At 39.7% G+C, this 17360-nt stretch overlaps 1 protein-coding gene across 11 annotated transcripts in view; it reads right to left on the bottom strand.

Moving 5' to 3' along the window:
- HP1BP3 (heterochromatin protein 1 binding protein 3) overlaps positions 1-17360 on the bottom strand; it is a 38805-nt gene that overhangs the window by 4476 nt on the left and 16969 nt on the right. For 10 of the 11 annotated variants that reach the window (XM_058718801.1, XM_058718802.1, XM_058718803.1 and 7 more), the window contains 3 exons: positions 16479-16633; positions 6210-6300; positions 1018-1177 (listed from right to left, as the gene is read on the bottom strand). In XM_058718801.1, the coding sequence (XP_058574784.1) occupies positions 1018-1177; positions 6210-6300; positions 16479-16633 (406 nt within the window). Of the gene's footprint in view, positions 1-1017; positions 1271-6209; positions 6301-16478; positions 16634-17360 lie in introns of those variants that run through there. The other variant, XM_058718813.1, reaches the window with a different exon arrangement.

Genomic DNA, 17360 nt, shown 5'->3' with positions numbered 1-17360 from the left:
GGTGAGTGACGTGCCCCACAGTGACGCAAAAATGATTAGTAGCCAATCTAAAACTAATCTCTCGTTTCCATTCATTCAAACATCTATTGGAAAACTGTATGTACTCAGAAATAATTTAGGAGAGTATCTATAAAGATGACAAAACCGGGGGCACCTGGTGGCTCAGCTGAGTGTTCATTTTCTGATTGTGGCTCAGGTCATGATCTCATGGCCTGTGAGTTCGAGCCCCGTGTCGGGCTCTGCGGACTGTGGGGCTCTGTGCTGTTTGCAGAGCCTGCTTGAGATACTCTCTCTCCACCCCCTGGCCCCTCCCCTGCACACAGGTGTGCACACATGCTCTCTCAAAAATAAACATTAAAAAAAGGAAAGCATTCCTTCATAACATTATAAAATTCATACTGCATAGGTTAAAAGTCAGTATTAAGACTTCAAAATTACTTTTAATCAAAAGAATACAGCCTGGTGTGCATTTTGTTACTTATTTTCCATATTCCTTACCCTACACCACTATACCTATTCTAGTAGTTCACTGAGAAAATATACAGCCTCATTAACCTGGATATGACAGTGCTAAGGCGAGGCTTTTAATCTCAAATCACCACCTGACAGGGTAAAGACGCTTCACTGAAAAAAGTATTCTTTGTTACAGGGCTTAAGGCAACAAGAAACAAGGTAAGTAGCATTTTAAAACACCTGCTTGGCTTCAAGGGAAAATTACATGGTTTGGTAGACATTCAGAAAGGCAAAAAGATACTATACTTGAGAGGTATTCTGAACCAAGAGATTTATCTAAAATCTTTATAGTAAAGTAAAATCAAATCCTGATCTTCAGCAGACATTGTAAATTAAGGATAAGGCTTGCTTATTTGTTTTTCCTTTTGTAAATAATAAATTTGTAAAGTTGTTCCCTCTTGGTGTTCAGTCAGCGGTTAATGCTTTGCAATAGCATGATCTCCAGAACTGTTTACAAGACAATCCCCCCGATCCCAGTTAAATGCACACAACTCTGAGCCTTACTTTGATAGTTAGAATTGGTCCCTGGGTGGTTCTCCAGGACATACTTCTTCAGAGCAGTGGTAGAGCAGGTCTTCGGCTCATTCATGGCAGCAATAGCAGACAAGATTGCATATTCCATCAGGCTTCCACCAAGCAGGGGTTTCTCCCCTGATTTCTTCAGCTGTTTTCCAAGGAGGAAGAGAAAAGCATCAAGACAACACTCTCCCAAAGCAGGTCAAGACAAGACTCCTCTGCACCAGGTGGGTCGGAGTTCCTGCATTAGCACAGATATGTTTTACAATAAATTGTCAGGTTAGGGACTTTCTCTTCCCGCTCATCAGGTATTTAATCTAACTGAGGAGTCCCAACCCTCCTATGGATATTTTCTCTTTCCATTAACCCCTCCATCCAACCTAACAGAGCAACAGCTACCCTTAACTCAAACAGAGTGACAGCTGTATCCCAATAAGCAGGTTAACTTGTTATGTCCCAAATAAATAAGACAGTTTTGAGAATACTTCCTTGTCTCAATCTGAAAAGTGGAGTAGTTAGAAAAATAATAAATAACGTTTTTAATCCTGTAAAGAAAATAGCAAAGGAAAAGTTTGATAATTGTTTAGGGTATCATACAACAGAAAATTACATAGCATATTCCAAGGACAAAAGGATGGGGAACAAAGATCAGCACTATTAAGCACAAAGAGTAAAAGGACAAACTCAGGTATGATCTACAACAGAGATTCTCAAAGAGTGGTCCACAAACCCACTGGGGATCCTGAGACTCTTTCAGTGGACCTGCAAGATCAAAACTATTTTCCTAATAATGCTAAGACGTGATTTGCCTTCTTCACTGTGGTGGCATCTGCACTGATGGTGGAAAAGCAATGGTGGGTAAAACTGCTGATACGTTACCATAAATCAAGGCGGAGACACAAACATGTACCAGTAGTTGCTGTATTCGTTACTGCTATGTGCTTGTTTAAAAAAAAAAAAAAAAAGCCAATTTCACTTAAGAATGTCCTCGATGAAGTAGCAAAAGTTATCTTATTAAATCTCAACCCCAGGTACATGTCTTTTTGTTATTTTATGGGATGAAATGGGAAGAACACATTAAGCATGTCAACTACATGTGGAGATAGGATGGTGGTCTCAAGGAAAAGCACCCCAGGGTCTGAGTTGTGAGCTGAACTAGCTTCATTTTTCATGGGATACTCCTTACTTGAAGGAACGACTAATAGATACACTATGGTTAATTATTATTTAGACTTGGCCATCTGGTAGACATTTTCTTGAAAATGTATTAAGTGAGCCTCTCCCTTCGAGGAAAACAACTAACAGTATTTGTTGCCAAGCATAAAATGCAACTTTTTAAGAAAAAATTTAAATCATGGAACATTTGTATATACTACGGTGAGCTTAGTAATTTCTGAGTACTTAAATATTGTTCTGATAAGATCGGTGGGTACTATTACTTTTGTTACTGTTTGATGAAATGTGGTAACACTTTAATTATCTGCATGATTCAGTGAACCACTATCTTCCAAATGACCATGTTATAAAATTATGCAGTTAAAACATCTGCTCCAAGTTCAAGACAGACCCAAAGATTTAAGGCAAGAGTACAAGAGGTTCATAGATATGGTTTTAGGTTCCACATGGCAACTAACCTTTAAGGAATTACCACAAAATCAATTAATGTAATACACCGTGTTAACAGAATAAAGGACAAAGATCACATGCTCATCTCGAGACACAGAAAAATCATTTTACAAACCCAAAAGCTGCTCATAATAAAATCTCCTAACAAACTAGTAATAGGGGAGAAATCTTCTCAACCTGATAACAGGCATTTATAAATAACCCACAGCTAACTTAATGATCGAAGACTTGATGTTTCCCCTTTAATAAGGGGAATGAGACAAGGATGTCTGCTCTCAGCATTGTACTGGAGGTTCTATTCAGTATAATTAAGCAAGAAAAAAGCAAAGCAAAGCAAAACAAAACAGCCAGATGAGAAAGGTAAACAAAATGGTCTTTATCTGCAAATGACACGACTCTCTATGTAGAAAATCCTAGGGAATCCACAAAAATCCTAAGGAATCTACAAAAAAACTACTAGAACTAGTGAATGAGTTCAGCAATGTTGCCGGATATAAGATCAACAGACAAATCAACTGTATTTCTAAATGTCAGCAATGAACAATCTTGAAAATACTTCCGTTCAACATAACGTGGAAAAGAATAAAATACTTAGGAATAAACTTAAATGTAAGACCTATATACTGAAAACTACAAAATGCTGCTGAGAGAAGTTAAAGATCTAAATAAAGAGATAGTCAGTGTTCACGAACTAGCAAACTCAGTATTATAAAGACAGTGATTCTTCCCATATTGATGTATAGGTTCAGTGCAACCTCTACCAAAATCCTAGCTGGGTTTTGTGTGTGTGTGTGTGTGTGTGTGTGTGTGTGTGTGTGTGTGTGTGTGAAAAATAACAAATGGATCCTAAAATTCATATGGAAATGCACAAGACTAAGAATAATTAAAATATTCTTTAAAAATTACATTTTTTGACATTTTCCAATTTGAAAACTTGCACAAAATTTTCAAAGCTACAGTCATCAAGACTATGATCCTGGCATAAGAATTCATACATAGATCAATGGAGAAAAATCAGGAGTCCAGAAATAAATCCTTAATATGTATGGTCATTTTTTTTTTTTTTAAATAAAGATGCCAAGGCAATTCAGTGGGGAATAGATAATCTTTTAAATAAAAAGTGTTGGGGGGGCGCCTGGGTGGCTCAGTCGGTTGAGCGTCCAACTTCGGCTCAGGTCATGATCTCACAGCTCGTGGGTTCAAGCTCCACGTTGGGCTCTGTACTGACAGCTCAGAGACTGGAGCCTGCTTCCGATTCTGGGTCTCCCTTTCTCTCTCTGCCCTCTCCTGCTCATGCTGTCTCTGTTTCTCAAAAATAAATAAACATTACAAAAAAATTTTTTTAAATAAATAAATAAATAAATAAATAAATAAATAAATAAAGTAAGTAAGTAAGTAAGTAAGTAAGTAAGTAAGTAAGTAAGTGTTGGGGCACATGGGTGGCTCAGTTGAACGTCTTCACTTTGGCTCAGGTCACGATCTCACAGCTTTTGAGTTTGAGCCCCACATCGGGCTCTGTGCTGACAGCTCAGAGCCTGGAGCCTGCTTCTGATTCTGTGTCTCCCTCTTTCTCTCTGCCCCTCCCCCACTCACACTCTGTCTCTCTCAAAAAATAAACGTTAAAAAAAAAATTAAAAATTAAAAATAAATAAATAAAAGTGTTATGAGGTGCCTGGATGGCTCAGTCAGTTAAGCATCCAACTCTGGCCTAGGTGTTGATCTCACTGTCCCCAAATTCAAGCTCCACACTGGGCTCTGTGGTGACAGCTCAGGTGTGGAGGCTGTTTCGGATTCTGTGTCTCCCTTTCTCTCTCTGCCTTTCCCCCACTCGTTCGTTCTGTCTCCCTCTCAAAAATAAACAAACATTTAAAAAATTTTAAATAAATAAATAAAAAGTGTTAGGACAACTGGGTATCTACGTGCAAGAACATGAATTTATAGCCCTACCTCATACCATAAACAAAACTCAAAATGGACAGAGCCTAAAAGTATTTAAAAACTCTTAAAAAGAATGTAGGAGTGAATCTTGTGATCCTAAGTTAGGCAATGATTTCTTGGATATACTACCAACAGCAGAAGCAATTTTAAAAAATGACATACTGGACTTCATCAAAATTAAATACCTTTGCACTTCAAAACATACCATTAAGAAAGTGAAAGCACAGGCCACAGATGAGGAGAAAATATATGCAAATCATGTATCTAATGAGGAACTTGAGTCTAGTTAATAACTTTTACATCTCAATAATAAGACAAATAGCCCAAATTTAAAAACAGGCAAAGAATTTAAATAGACATTTTACCAGAAAAGATAAACAAATGTCCATTAACCACAAGGAAAGATGGTCAGTATCAGGAATCATTAGGGAAATGCCAACCAAAACCATAACAAAACAGCACTCTACATCCACCAGTATGGCTAGAATTCTAAAAAAGACGGTAACAAGTGTTTGCAATGATGTGGAGACACCGGAACCCTTATACTTTGCTGGCGGGAATGTAAAATGATGCACACACTGTGGCAGTTTCTTACGACATAAATTGACCATAGTGTCCAGTAAGTCCACACTCCTAGTTACATATCCGTGTGAAATAAAAAACATGTATTTGCACAAAGATTCGGATGTAAAGGTTCATTGTAAGAGTAAAAAGTGGAAATAACCCAAATGTTTATCAATTTGTGAGTAAACAGAATGTGTTAAATACATACAATGGAATGCTATGTGGCAATAAAAAGGAATGAAAGCACTGATTCATGCTGCAACATGGATAAAACTCAAAGAAGATTATGCTAAGTGAAAGAAGCCAAACCAAAAAAGCGATAGATTGTATGACTCCATCTACAAGAAATGTGTAGAAAAGGGAAATCTATGTAAAGAGAAAGTCGATTAGTAGGCTGCAGAGGAGAATGGGGAGAGACTGCAAACGGGCACAAGAGATCTTTCTGGGTGATGAAATGTTCTAAAACTGGATTGTAGTGATGGTTGTACAACTCTGTAAATTTACTAAAAATCACTGAATTATACATTGTAACTTAAAATGAGTGTATTTTATGGTATACAAATCATACTTCAATAAAGCTACTTTAAAAATCACCATTTGTTGAGTTTTGGTACAGTATCAAAGAATAATACCCACAACTATTTGAAAATTATCCTAAAATACTCCATACTTTTCTGTGTGTGAGGTGAATTTTCTTCAAAGATGTAACCCAAAATATGTTGAAATATCTGTTAAGACAGATACCAGCTGTCTTCTCTTAAGCAAGACGTTACAGATTTGCAAATTTTTAATGAATAGTACCTCTCTTCTCATGAAGTTTTCCAAAAATATATTGTTCCACAAAAAAAATGTTATTTATGCTGACGTAAAATGTTTTCTTAAAAAAATGAATGAATATTTAAAATTTTTCTCAGTTTTAATCTCTAATATGGTACAACCCACATAAAAACAACCTCCTGGGGTCCTCAAAGAATTTTTAGAGTATAAGTTGGTCCTGAAACCAAAACTTTTGAGAGTCATTTCTCTACAACCAAGCCTTCTTGGCCTCTAACCTGGAATGTCCCAGAAGCACCTTTGCCAGTTATTTGTTCTAACTGGCCTCTCTCTACTGCTCTCTGCAGAGCATTCTTCAACAGCTGAGGCCTGCAGAGAAAACAAACAAACAAAAAAAATAGCGATAAACATCAATGAGGAAAGATATGAAGAAACAGATCCAGGGTTTTCCCCTGAACTTAAGTTCTGATTCCTATTAGATGTAGTAGTAGTTTGTTAAAATGGACAATAATAAATAAAATACTGGCACCCTTAACAAGTGGCGTTCTTTTTACTTTAAGCAAAGCAGTTAAGTCATTACCCGGAGACACAAACCATGTCCCATACAGAACCAATTACCAAACTTCTAGGGCACTCCAAACACCTTCCATTTATTCTACCACAACAGCAACCAAACTGTGTAATCAAACAAAGCATGAGTATGTTTAAAGTCCCACCTAACTCAAGAATTCTCACAGGCAAAATTTCTAGATACTGTATTTTAAAAAGTATGTAACACATTAACAGAAAACAACATTTTTTTTACAAACTCTGAAGTTAGCCTAATAGAATTCCCTGGGAAAGAAAAAAGGTTGTTCTTAACATAATGTCTCTGTCTTAAGAGGGTTACAGTTTAAGACAAAACACAAACCAACAATACTAGGTCATCAAAACCAAATGGCAAGAAAGAAGAAACTGAGAGGGGTGCCTGGCAGCTCAGATGGTGCAGTGTGTAACTCCTGATCTTGGGGCTGTGAGTTCGAGCCCCATGGCGAGGTGGAGATTACTTAAAAATAAAATCTTAGGGGCGCCTGGGTGGCTCAGTCGGTTGAGCATCTGACTCTTGTTTCAGCTCAGGTCATGATCTCACAGTTCATGGGTTTGAACCCCACATCAGGCTCTGCGCTGACAGTTCTGGGCCTGCTTGAGATTCTCTCTCTCCCTCGCTCTTTGCCTCTACCCCACTTGTTCTCTCTCTCTCAAAATAAATCAACTTTAAAAAAAAATTCTAAAAAAACCAAAAAACATAAGAACAAGTGCAAGACTGTCATGTCAAGGTGTAGTCTCAGAGGTGGGAGCGGGGGGAACCTTAGGTGCAGGCACAAACCAATCAAATTGACTTTGGGCTTAAAAGGGGCTGTGGTAGGGAAGAAGACAATCAAATGGAAAGCTATGCATTCAGGCCAACAACAGGACATCTGAAGGAAGGGTGGATCATAATCTACAAGCCTGGTGTGTTCTGTCATAATTCTCAAGAATTACTAGAAGAGCACCCAGTAAGAATCTGAGGTGAGTGGCTTGAAACTGGTTAGTTACTGCGTTGACGAATAAAGATCGGCAGGGCAGCCGGTCGAGAGGCAGAATTACGAGGGCCAAACTATCATTTGAGGTGCTTCACTCTGACATTTTTCTTCAGAGAAGAAATTTAAAATTTTTACCTAACCACTAAGCATTACAGGTTGAGCCGACACTAGTTTTTCATGACATCGTCTGTATGCTTAGGGAGGAATAACAGAGGGGATGCCATGACCTAACAGGATGCTAAAGAGTGGGAACTAGCCTATCAAATCTTGCACATCCCTGATACTCCAAATGAAGAAACTCCCAACTAAAGAAAACTCACAATGAAAATATTTCTAAGCCAGTATATTCCATTTAGGAGGAATATGATTTATGCCACAACCCCAAACACACACATACCACACTTCAAGTCCCTCATCCCACAAACATTTACTGAGTATTTATTATAGTTATACAGGGATAAACACATAGATCTCGTCACTAAACTCAAGGAATTTAAGAGATGATGAATGTATAATAATCACTGTAAAGAATGAGAAGGATCAGGGTCGAAGTACACAATATAGAGCTTTGGGAACATAACTGAGGGAATGACTTAATTGTCAAACACGTTTTCCATTAGTTGCTCTATAAGGCAGACTGCTTAAAGACTGATTTCCAATGGGGGATCACAAAGTAAAACACTGACACCCCAGTGAGAAGAACTGCCTTAACCGAGGTTCAGATGCTCCAAGAATGCAGCGATCAGTTAAACTGGTTCCCTTCCTAACATTTCTGTTTTCTCGGCAATCTTTATGCCAACATATACTTTGTCTGGGCTTTTAGAAGTCACAGAATTCTGTCACTCATTCCTCTGTCTTCTAGTAAAACCTTACTTACCAGCTGCTTCAAAACTTCTGAGACTGGCCCATTCTTTTACCACTGCCATAACCTTAGTACAAGCCACCATGCTCTCCCTTCTGGGCACTGTGCTTTCTGTCTTCATAATGCATACCACAACTAGGTCAATACACCTACAGAAGCCACCTGTACGGTGTTAATCAACTGATCAGGTGTCAGGTCCTAAAGCCTCAACCCAGCTTCAAAGCCTTCCATGACGTGATCCTACTCCTTGTTAGTCTAGATGCAGTCAGACCCGGTCTCCTTTTAGTTCCCAAAAAAGAATGCTAACTCCTGTCTCCGAAATTTTCTCATGAAGCTCTTAAAGAATGCCACTCTACTGGGGCGCCTGGGTGGCTCAGTCAGTTAAGCATCCGACTTCGGCTCAGGTCACGATCTCGCGGTTTGTGAGTTCGAGTCCCGCGTCGGGCTCTGTGCTGACAGCTCAGAGCCTGGAGCCTGCTTCAGATTCTGCATCTCCCTCTCTCTCTGCCCCTCTCCCACTTGTGCTCTGTCTCTCTCAAAAAATAAACACTGAAAAATAAATTGTAAGAATGTCACTCTACCATCCATCTAAATTCTACACTCTTCTATACCTAATCATGCCCCATCTCTTTAACTTACTGTTAACTCCCAGGCACAGCTCCCTGTTCTGAAAAATTTAGTCTATGTCACACCATTTTGCACTCACTATAGTGCTAAGTGCTATTCAAAATATTTCATATGTGTGGATTAAACCAGATAATACAACAATCCCAAGAAATAGGTACTATTATTCCCCATACTTTACAAATGGAGAAAAGCTGAGTGACACAGAAAAGTCAAGTCATTTTTCCAAAGTCACACAGTTAGGTAGGGGAAGAACCAGTACAAATTTGGGCAGTCTGATTACAGATTCTACATTCTTATTCACTATGCTATGCCTGCACTTTCCAATATAAGACAGCCCAGAACGGTGGAAAAGCAAGTATCATATTGAAAAACAAAACGGGGGAATCTGGGTGGCTCAGACGGTTGGCCACCTGACTTCAACTCAGGTCATGATCTTGCAGTTCATTAGTTCAAGGCCCACCATCGGGCTCTCCACTCTCAGCGCAGAGCCCGCTTCGGATGCTCCGTCTCCTTCTCTCTCTGCCTCTCCCAAGCACGCATGCACTCTCTCTCTCTCTCTCTCAAAGAAAAAAAAAATTTTTATTAAAAAAAATGAAGTTCTGATTTTACCAGTGAACAGCCAGGTAACCCTAAGATTTTTATCAGCAAAACTGAGGTAGGAATATATATTTTTAAGTCTATTTTGAGAAATATGGAAAACAATGTACAAAAGGGTTTTATAAAGCCCTATACAAATTCAAGGAGCTTTTTATTATTATAACATGTTCTCTTTTTTAAGTTTATCTATTTTAAGCGAGAGAGGGAGAACACGAGCAGGAGAGGAGCAGAGAGAAAGGGAGGGAGAGAGAATCTCAAGCAGGCTCTGCACTGTCAGTGTGGAGCCCAACGTGGGGCTCAAACTCAAGAAATGCGAGTTCATGACCTAAGCCAAAACTGAGTCGGATGCTTAGCCAACCAAGCCATCCAGGTGCCCCAACAGGTTTTGTTTTTAATTAGATAATCAGACCAGTTTAGTTTGAAGCAGAAAATCATGGGTAATTGTTGATGGCCATGTTACTCAACCATGGAGAAAGTTGGTCTGCATTGAGACATATATAAATGAAAGCCATGTGCAGAGAGAATCAGAAGTAAGGGATGGAGAACAAAAAAGCAACGGATAGCAACAAGGATTCTGAGTTGCAAGCATCTAAATGAGAGCGTTCCGTCAGTCTGTTAGAAATGCATAAATGGAGGGGCGCCTGGGTGGCGCAGTCGGTTAAGCGTCCGACTTCAGCCAGGTCACGATCTCACGGTCTGTGAGTTCGAGCCCCGCGTCAGGCTCTGGGCTGATGGCTCAGAGCCTGGAGCCTGTTTCCGATTCTGTGTCTCCCTCTCTCCCTGTCCCTCCCCCGTTCATGCTCTGTCTCTCTCTGTCCCAAAAAATAAAATAAACGTTGAAAAAAAAAAATTTAAAAAAAAAAAAAAGAAATGCATAAATGGAATTAAGAAGATCACAAGATGCCTGAAATTGCTCAGAGTTGAAAATGTTAAGAATCTAAGGGGTCACCAAAGAAATTAAAGAGTTCAGAGATAAGTATAGGGCATACAATTGAATTTGGGCTATGTTCTTATATTGGTGTGGGAAGAGGAAAAAAAAAGAGTATAAAGAAGTTACATCACACACAATGATTTCTAATGCCATGTGACAGGACTACCCTTTAAAGTTTCTGAAGGTATCTTAGAGTGAACTCAAAGTCTCTATGTAAATCCAACATATCCAGTTTTTAATTCAGATTTGCAAAAAATCATTGTTATCAAATACAGAAGAAACTTGCACGTTATATAAAAAACACTGGGATGCCTGAGTAGCTCAGTCAGTTAAGCATCTGACTCTTGATCTCTGCTCGGGTCATGACTTCAATGTTCATAAAATCGAACCCTGCTCTCTCCCCTCTCTCTCTGCCCCTCCCCCACTCGTGCTCGCTCTCCCTCTCTCTCAAAATAAATAAATAAAAATTTTAAGAAATACCGTTGGAGCACCTGGGTGGCTCAGTCAGTTGAGTATCCAACTCTTGGATCATAATCTCACAGTCTGTGGGATGGAGACCTGCGTCAGGCTCCACACTGGGCATGAAGCCTGCTTAAGATTCTCTCTTCCTCTCCCTCTGTCCCTCCACTGCTTGCACATGTGTGCACACAGTCTCTCAAAAAAGTCTTTGAAATTAGAATCCTATTTAGCATGGTGTAATGCTCATACCATGAGAATTATATTGGAACAGAGACTAATATTAGCATTAGTTGAGCACTTACTATGTGCCAGGCACTGTTCTAAGTGCTTAACATGTACTAGGAGACGTACGCCTGGTAACAACCTTACTGATACACTGTTTATCAGTTAGGAAACTGGGACACAGAGAGGGAAATTACTCAAGGATACAGAGCTAGAAAATGACAGAATCAGGATTTAAACCCAAGGGGTCTGGTTTCAAAGTCTGTGCTTTTTTTTACCACAAGCTCTACAGCCGCTAGTATACAGGAGCAGAAACATGTGCCTCATCTCACACACTCTGGGACGAACACTCTTTGTGGAGTGGCCAGGTGAAATGCCCACAGGCATTCAATCACTCATTCAACTAATATTTACGGAGCATCTACTGTGTGCTAGGGCGTGGAGGAAACGGAAGTGAACAATATAGATAAAACTCCTGGCCAGGGTGTCCGGGTGGCTCAGTTGGTTAAGTGTCCGACTTCGGTTCAGTTCATGATCTCGTGGTTCATGAGTTTGAGCCCCACGTTGGGGTCTGTGCTAACAGGTAGGAGCCTGGAGCCTGGCTCGGATTCTGTGTCTCCCCCTCTCTCTGCTCATCCCTTGCTCATGCTGTCTCTCTCTCAAAAAGAAATAAACATTAAAAAAAAAAAAAATCTTTTTTTAAATCCTGGTCTTCAAGATTCTGACATTTTAATGGGGTAGACAGGTAGTTTTAAACAACCAGGCAGGGGCACCTGGATGGCTCAGCTGGTTAAGCATGCGACTCTGGATTTCAGCTCAGGTCATGATTTCATGGTTCATGAATTTGAGCTCCACATCAGGCTTTGCACTGACAGTGTGGAGCCTGCTTGGGATTCTCTCTCTCAAAAATAAACAAATTTGGGGCACTTGGGTGGCTCAGTTGGTTGGGCGTCTGTCTTTGGCCCAGGTCGTGATCTCACACAGTTCGTGAGTTGGAGCCCCGCATCGGGCTCCGTGCCGACAGCTTGGAGCCTGGAGCCTGCTTCGGATTCTGTGTCTCCCTCTCTCTCTCTGCCCCTCCCCAACTCATGCCTGCACTCTCTGTCAAAAATAAATAAACTTAAAATAAATAAATAAATAAATAAATAAATAAATAAACTTAAAAAAAAAAAAAAAAAAGAAAAGAAAGAAAAAAGGCCAGGCAGATGCAGTATGTGTTAGAATGTGATGAGTGCTATGGAGAAAAGTAAGACAGAGAAGTAGAATTCTGAATGCTGGGAGAGGAGGGAAAGGTTGCAAATGGAATTTAGGTGGTTCCATCAACCAAATGCAGTGTGCAAGCCAGGTACGGACACTAACTGGAACAAACCAACTATAAGAAGTCATTTTGGTGGTGCCTGGGTGGCTCCGCTGGTTGAACATCCAACTCTTGGTTTTGGCTCAGGTCATGATCTCACAGTTTGTGGGACGGAGCCCCTTGTTGGGCTCTGCGATGACAGCATGGGGCCTGCTCAGGATTCTCTCTCTCCCTCTCTCTCTCTGCCCCTCCCCCACTCTCTCTCTCTCATAAATAAACTAACTTTAACAAGTCACTTTGGAGACAACTGGGGACATGTGACCATGGCCTATGTATTGGATAACGCTTAGGATTTTGTCGGAAATGTTAGTACGATGGTTTGTTCTCTTTACATTTATGTGTATGTTTGAAAGTTTCCAAAATAAAACAATTACAAAAAAGGAAGGCAGTCAAGGCAGGGTCAAGGCACTCTAACGAGGACATCAGAGTAAAAACCTGAGAGAAGTGAAGGCGTGAGCAAAGTAGATTATGGGGAAAACCATCCAGGCAAAGGGAACAGCAAGCATACAGACTCTGAGGCCAGCTAAGTGAGGGAAAAGTAGTAGGAGATTAGGTCAAAGACACAATGGAAGCGTAATGTCATATACCATTTTAGAGACACTGGCTCTATCTGTAAGGGGGCTAGGAAGCCACAGGAAGGTTTGAGTAGCAAGGTGATACGATCTAACTTACATTTTTACAAGTTTCACCCTCACTGCTAGGTTAAGAACAGACTGAAGGAGAGGGAGCATGAGAGGAGTTAGGAAGTCATTGCTCTAAAACAACTGAGAGATGATGGTGGCTTGGAAGAGTAGTAACAGTGGAGGTAATGAGAAGAGGTTTGTTTATGGATATATCCTAATACCAAATCCAAAGTAACTGCTTACAGATTAGATGGAGGTGTGGGATAAATAGAACAGACCGGCACATCAGGTGAGCTTGAGGCCTACTTCGGGTGAGCCTGAGCCCTGCTTTAGGTGAGCCTGAGCCCTGCTTTAGGTGAGCCCCGCTTCTCTCTCTCTCCCTCTCTGCCCCTTGGTCAACTGTGTACCCCACCCACCCCCCTCTCAAAAACTAAAATTAAAATTAAGTATGGCCAAATTATCATGTTAATTGTATGTATGACAGGACTCCCTGACAGTCAGTGGTAGAGAAAATCAATAGTTTTAGAGAAGTAAACGGAAAAAGAAAAAAAAAAAAAAGTTACTGTTAACGAGGTCACAGGAAAAGGTCTCTAGGTTCGTTATCACCTATGAGTTGATAACCCACCTATTATCAGGAAAATATTGTTTCAACACAAGGTCAGAAATGTTCACAAAGATTAGACATGTAACAAAGTTACACTGCTATCAACAACTTGTCTGGTGGGAGTACAGTAGAAAGGTAAGGAAAGAAAAAGCTGGGAGAAGATAATGGTCTCTAGTCACCAGAGAGAGAAGAGAGAGAAAAGTGAAATGTGTATTTAAATGCATTTCTAGCTCATGGTTGTATATGTGGGTCACACTCAGGGCAGAAAAAGCATACAAAAACCAGGACACTAATTTCAAACTTTGTGCTTCTGTGATTCCCTTGTCTTTCGCACTATTTCACGGACTCTCCTTGGGCACTCTGAAGACTACTGAGTGCTTTTCTGAAAATGGGGCTTCTGGGCTAAAGCCTCAGCAATTCTAACTGCATGCCTCAGTAATGCAAGGAAATACTGTTACTGAACAATATCAAGACAACATGCATTCGATATAAAAATCGTCTGTAGAAATGACTGGATTAAAGACAATTTTCGAAAAGTCATCCATCATAACAAAGATCTCACACAAACACACTCAAACACAAACTCTGTGAATTACAAATTTAAACAAATTAATGTATCTGCACAAATGTCTCAATGATCAGTGTAGATATTTTTATGTGGCAACTTTTTAGAACTGAATTACTACCAAAATTCTGCCAGAATTTTACATTACATGTTTAAATTAGGATATTATATTATTTTTCTCTAGAGGTTTACAGAAACCTGAATTCTCTTATGATTCAAACTCTAAATTAAAAAAATAGAGTTTAATGTGGGGTCACCTGAGTGGCTCACTCAGTTAAGCATCCGACTTCCAGCTCAAGTCATGGTCCCACAATTCATGGGTTCAAGTCCTGCACGGGCTCCGCGCTGACAGTGCAGAGCCTGCTTGGGATCCTCTCTCCCTCTCTGCCCTGCCTACCCCCAAATTGCACTTTCTAGCTCAAAAAACAAAAACTTAAAAGAAATGCGTACCAATCACCTCACACCCATTAAGGATGGCTAAAAACAAAACAAACAAACAACGGGCACCTAGGTAGCTCAATTAAGTGTCAGACTCTTGGTTTCAGCTCAGGTCATGATCTCCCAGTTTTGTGAGTTTGAGCCCCGCATTGGGCTTTGCGCAGGGATTCTCTCTCTCTCCCTATCTACCCCTCCGCCACTAGCTCTGTCTCTCAAAATAAATAAGTAAAAAAACTTAAACGAACAAACACACACAGGTTGGTGACGATATGGAGAAATTAGAAATTCTGTATACTGTCGGTAGGAAAGTAAAATGATATGGTCACTGTGGAAAACAGCATGGCAGTTCCTCAAAAAAACTAAAAACTAGAATCATCATTTCATCTAGCAGTTTTACTTCTGGGTATATACCCCCAAAGAACTGAAGGCAGGGTTTCAAAGAAGTATTAGTACATCAGTGTTCATAGCAGCATTATTCACGAGAGCCAAAACGTGAAACCTCAAGTGTTCATTAACAGAAGGATGAATAAACAAAATGGAGTACATACAGCAAAAGAGTACTATTCAGCCTAAAAGAGGAAGGAAATTCTAACATGCAACAATAAGGATAAACTTTGAGGACACTGTGCTAAATGAAAGAAGCCAGTCGCAAAAAGATAAAGACTGGATGACTCCACTTACATGAGGTACTTATAGCCAAAATCATACAGACAGAAAGCAGAAAGGTGGTGGCCGGGGGGAAAGGGATTTCCTATTTAATGGGTACAGAGCTGCAATTTTACAAGATGAAGAGTTCTGGCAATACACGGCACTCCTGGTAGCACATCATGAATGTATTTTATACCACTGAACCGTACACTTAAAAATGGTTAAGATGGTAAACTTTGCTTATCTGTATTTTAACACGATTTAAAAAAAACATTAAAATTAAAAAAATAATGAGAGCTAGGGCGCCTGGGTGACCCAGTTCATTAAGCATCTGACTTCAGTTCAGGTCATGATCTCATGGTTCATGGGATTGGGCTCTGTGCTGATAGCTTGGAGCCTGATTTGGATTCTGTGTCTTCCTCTCTCTCTGCCCCTCCCCTACTCATGCTTTGTCCCTCTCAAAAATAAACATTAAAAAAAATTTTTTTTTTTTTTTAACAATGAAAGCTGAGAGGACATTGAGTTTAATGCTGAATGTTCTAACAGCTGACACGGTGAAAGAATTATTCTACCAAGGTCTTGTAAGACTTAACGTGTAGGTGTTTTTTTTGTTTTTGTTTTTGTTTTCAGAAAGAACTACAATGGAGATATGAAAAAGAAAATATAACAAGACAAAAAAATAAAGCCCAAGGGCATCTGGGTGGCTCAGCTAGTTAAGCATCCATCCGACTCTTGATTTTGGCTCAGGGCATCATCTCACAGTTCATGGAGTATGAACCCCTTGTCAGGCTCTGTGCTGACAGTGTGGAGTCTGCTTGGGATTCTCTCTCTCTGCCTGTCCCCAGGCCATGCTCTCTCTCTCTCTCTCAAACTAAATAAACTTTAAAAAATAAAATAAAATACAAATAAATAAAACCCACAAAAAAGGTTTTATCCTTAGCTCAGCTAAATGTAATCCTTCTTGAACATTTACTTTCACCTTTCTCATGAAAAAGGGGCTAAGGGAATAACACAGACATTTGTGCTTTGAAGTACAGGCCAACGGCTCATACCTGATGTCCACTCTAAGTTTAGGGTAATACTGAGACACATATTTCCTGATGAGACTGTAGGAAGCTTCTTTAGGTTCACAAAGGCGAGTAAAGGCCAACGGGAGGATATCCTCCAATTTTACTTGTGGTTCTGGATCCACTGCGGAGCTTCTATTCTGAAATATATTACCAAAAATTATCATCATTAAAGAATATAGAGTTCTCTGTTCAAATGCTTCTGTATTCAACTCAAGGGCTTTCCTAAATTGATTGATAATTTAACTTGTGCTAAACTATCGCTTTTTTCCACATTCAAACAAATATACTACGGGGCACGATGGCACTTGTGTGGCAACTTTTTTGAGTTATGAAATTCAGATTGAGAGTTAAAAATATGTATAAAAATGAGGGGCACCTAGGTAGTTCAGTCAGTTGAGTGTCCAACTTTGGCTCAGGTCATGATCTCACAGTTGGTGGGTTCAAGCCCCGTGTAGGGCTTTGCACTGACAGCTCAGAGCCTGGAGCCTGCTTCAGATTCTGTGTCTCCCTCTCTCTCTGTCCCTCCCCCATTCACACTCTCTCTCTGGCTCTTGAAAATAAATAAATGTTAAAAAAAAAAAAAAAGTATAAAAATGAAAAGGAATGGTAGACTTTATTTAAAAGTCTTAGTTTATTCTTACCCTTCAATAACAAAGAATAAAGACCATGCAGCACCAAAAAGCACTGCACAAAAGTTCATTTCAAAAGTGTTTCAAAGTTGTAGAAAAAATGTACAAAAACTTTCAGAGTTGCAAAAACACAGCTGCAGAGGAACAGTCATGATTTCAGTTACTGACATGGGGAAAATACTGAATGTTTCACTTTATTATTAATATTTTATAATTATTTGTTATTTATTTATAT

Source organism: Neofelis nebulosa, chromosome 2, assembly GCF_028018385.1.
Source record: "Neofelis nebulosa isolate mNeoNeb1 chromosome 2, mNeoNeb1.pri, whole genome shotgun sequence".
Taxonomy (NCBI): Eukaryota; Metazoa; Chordata; class Mammalia; order Carnivora; family Felidae; genus Neofelis; species Neofelis nebulosa.
This window is presented reverse-complemented; position numbering and strand designations above follow the sequence as displayed.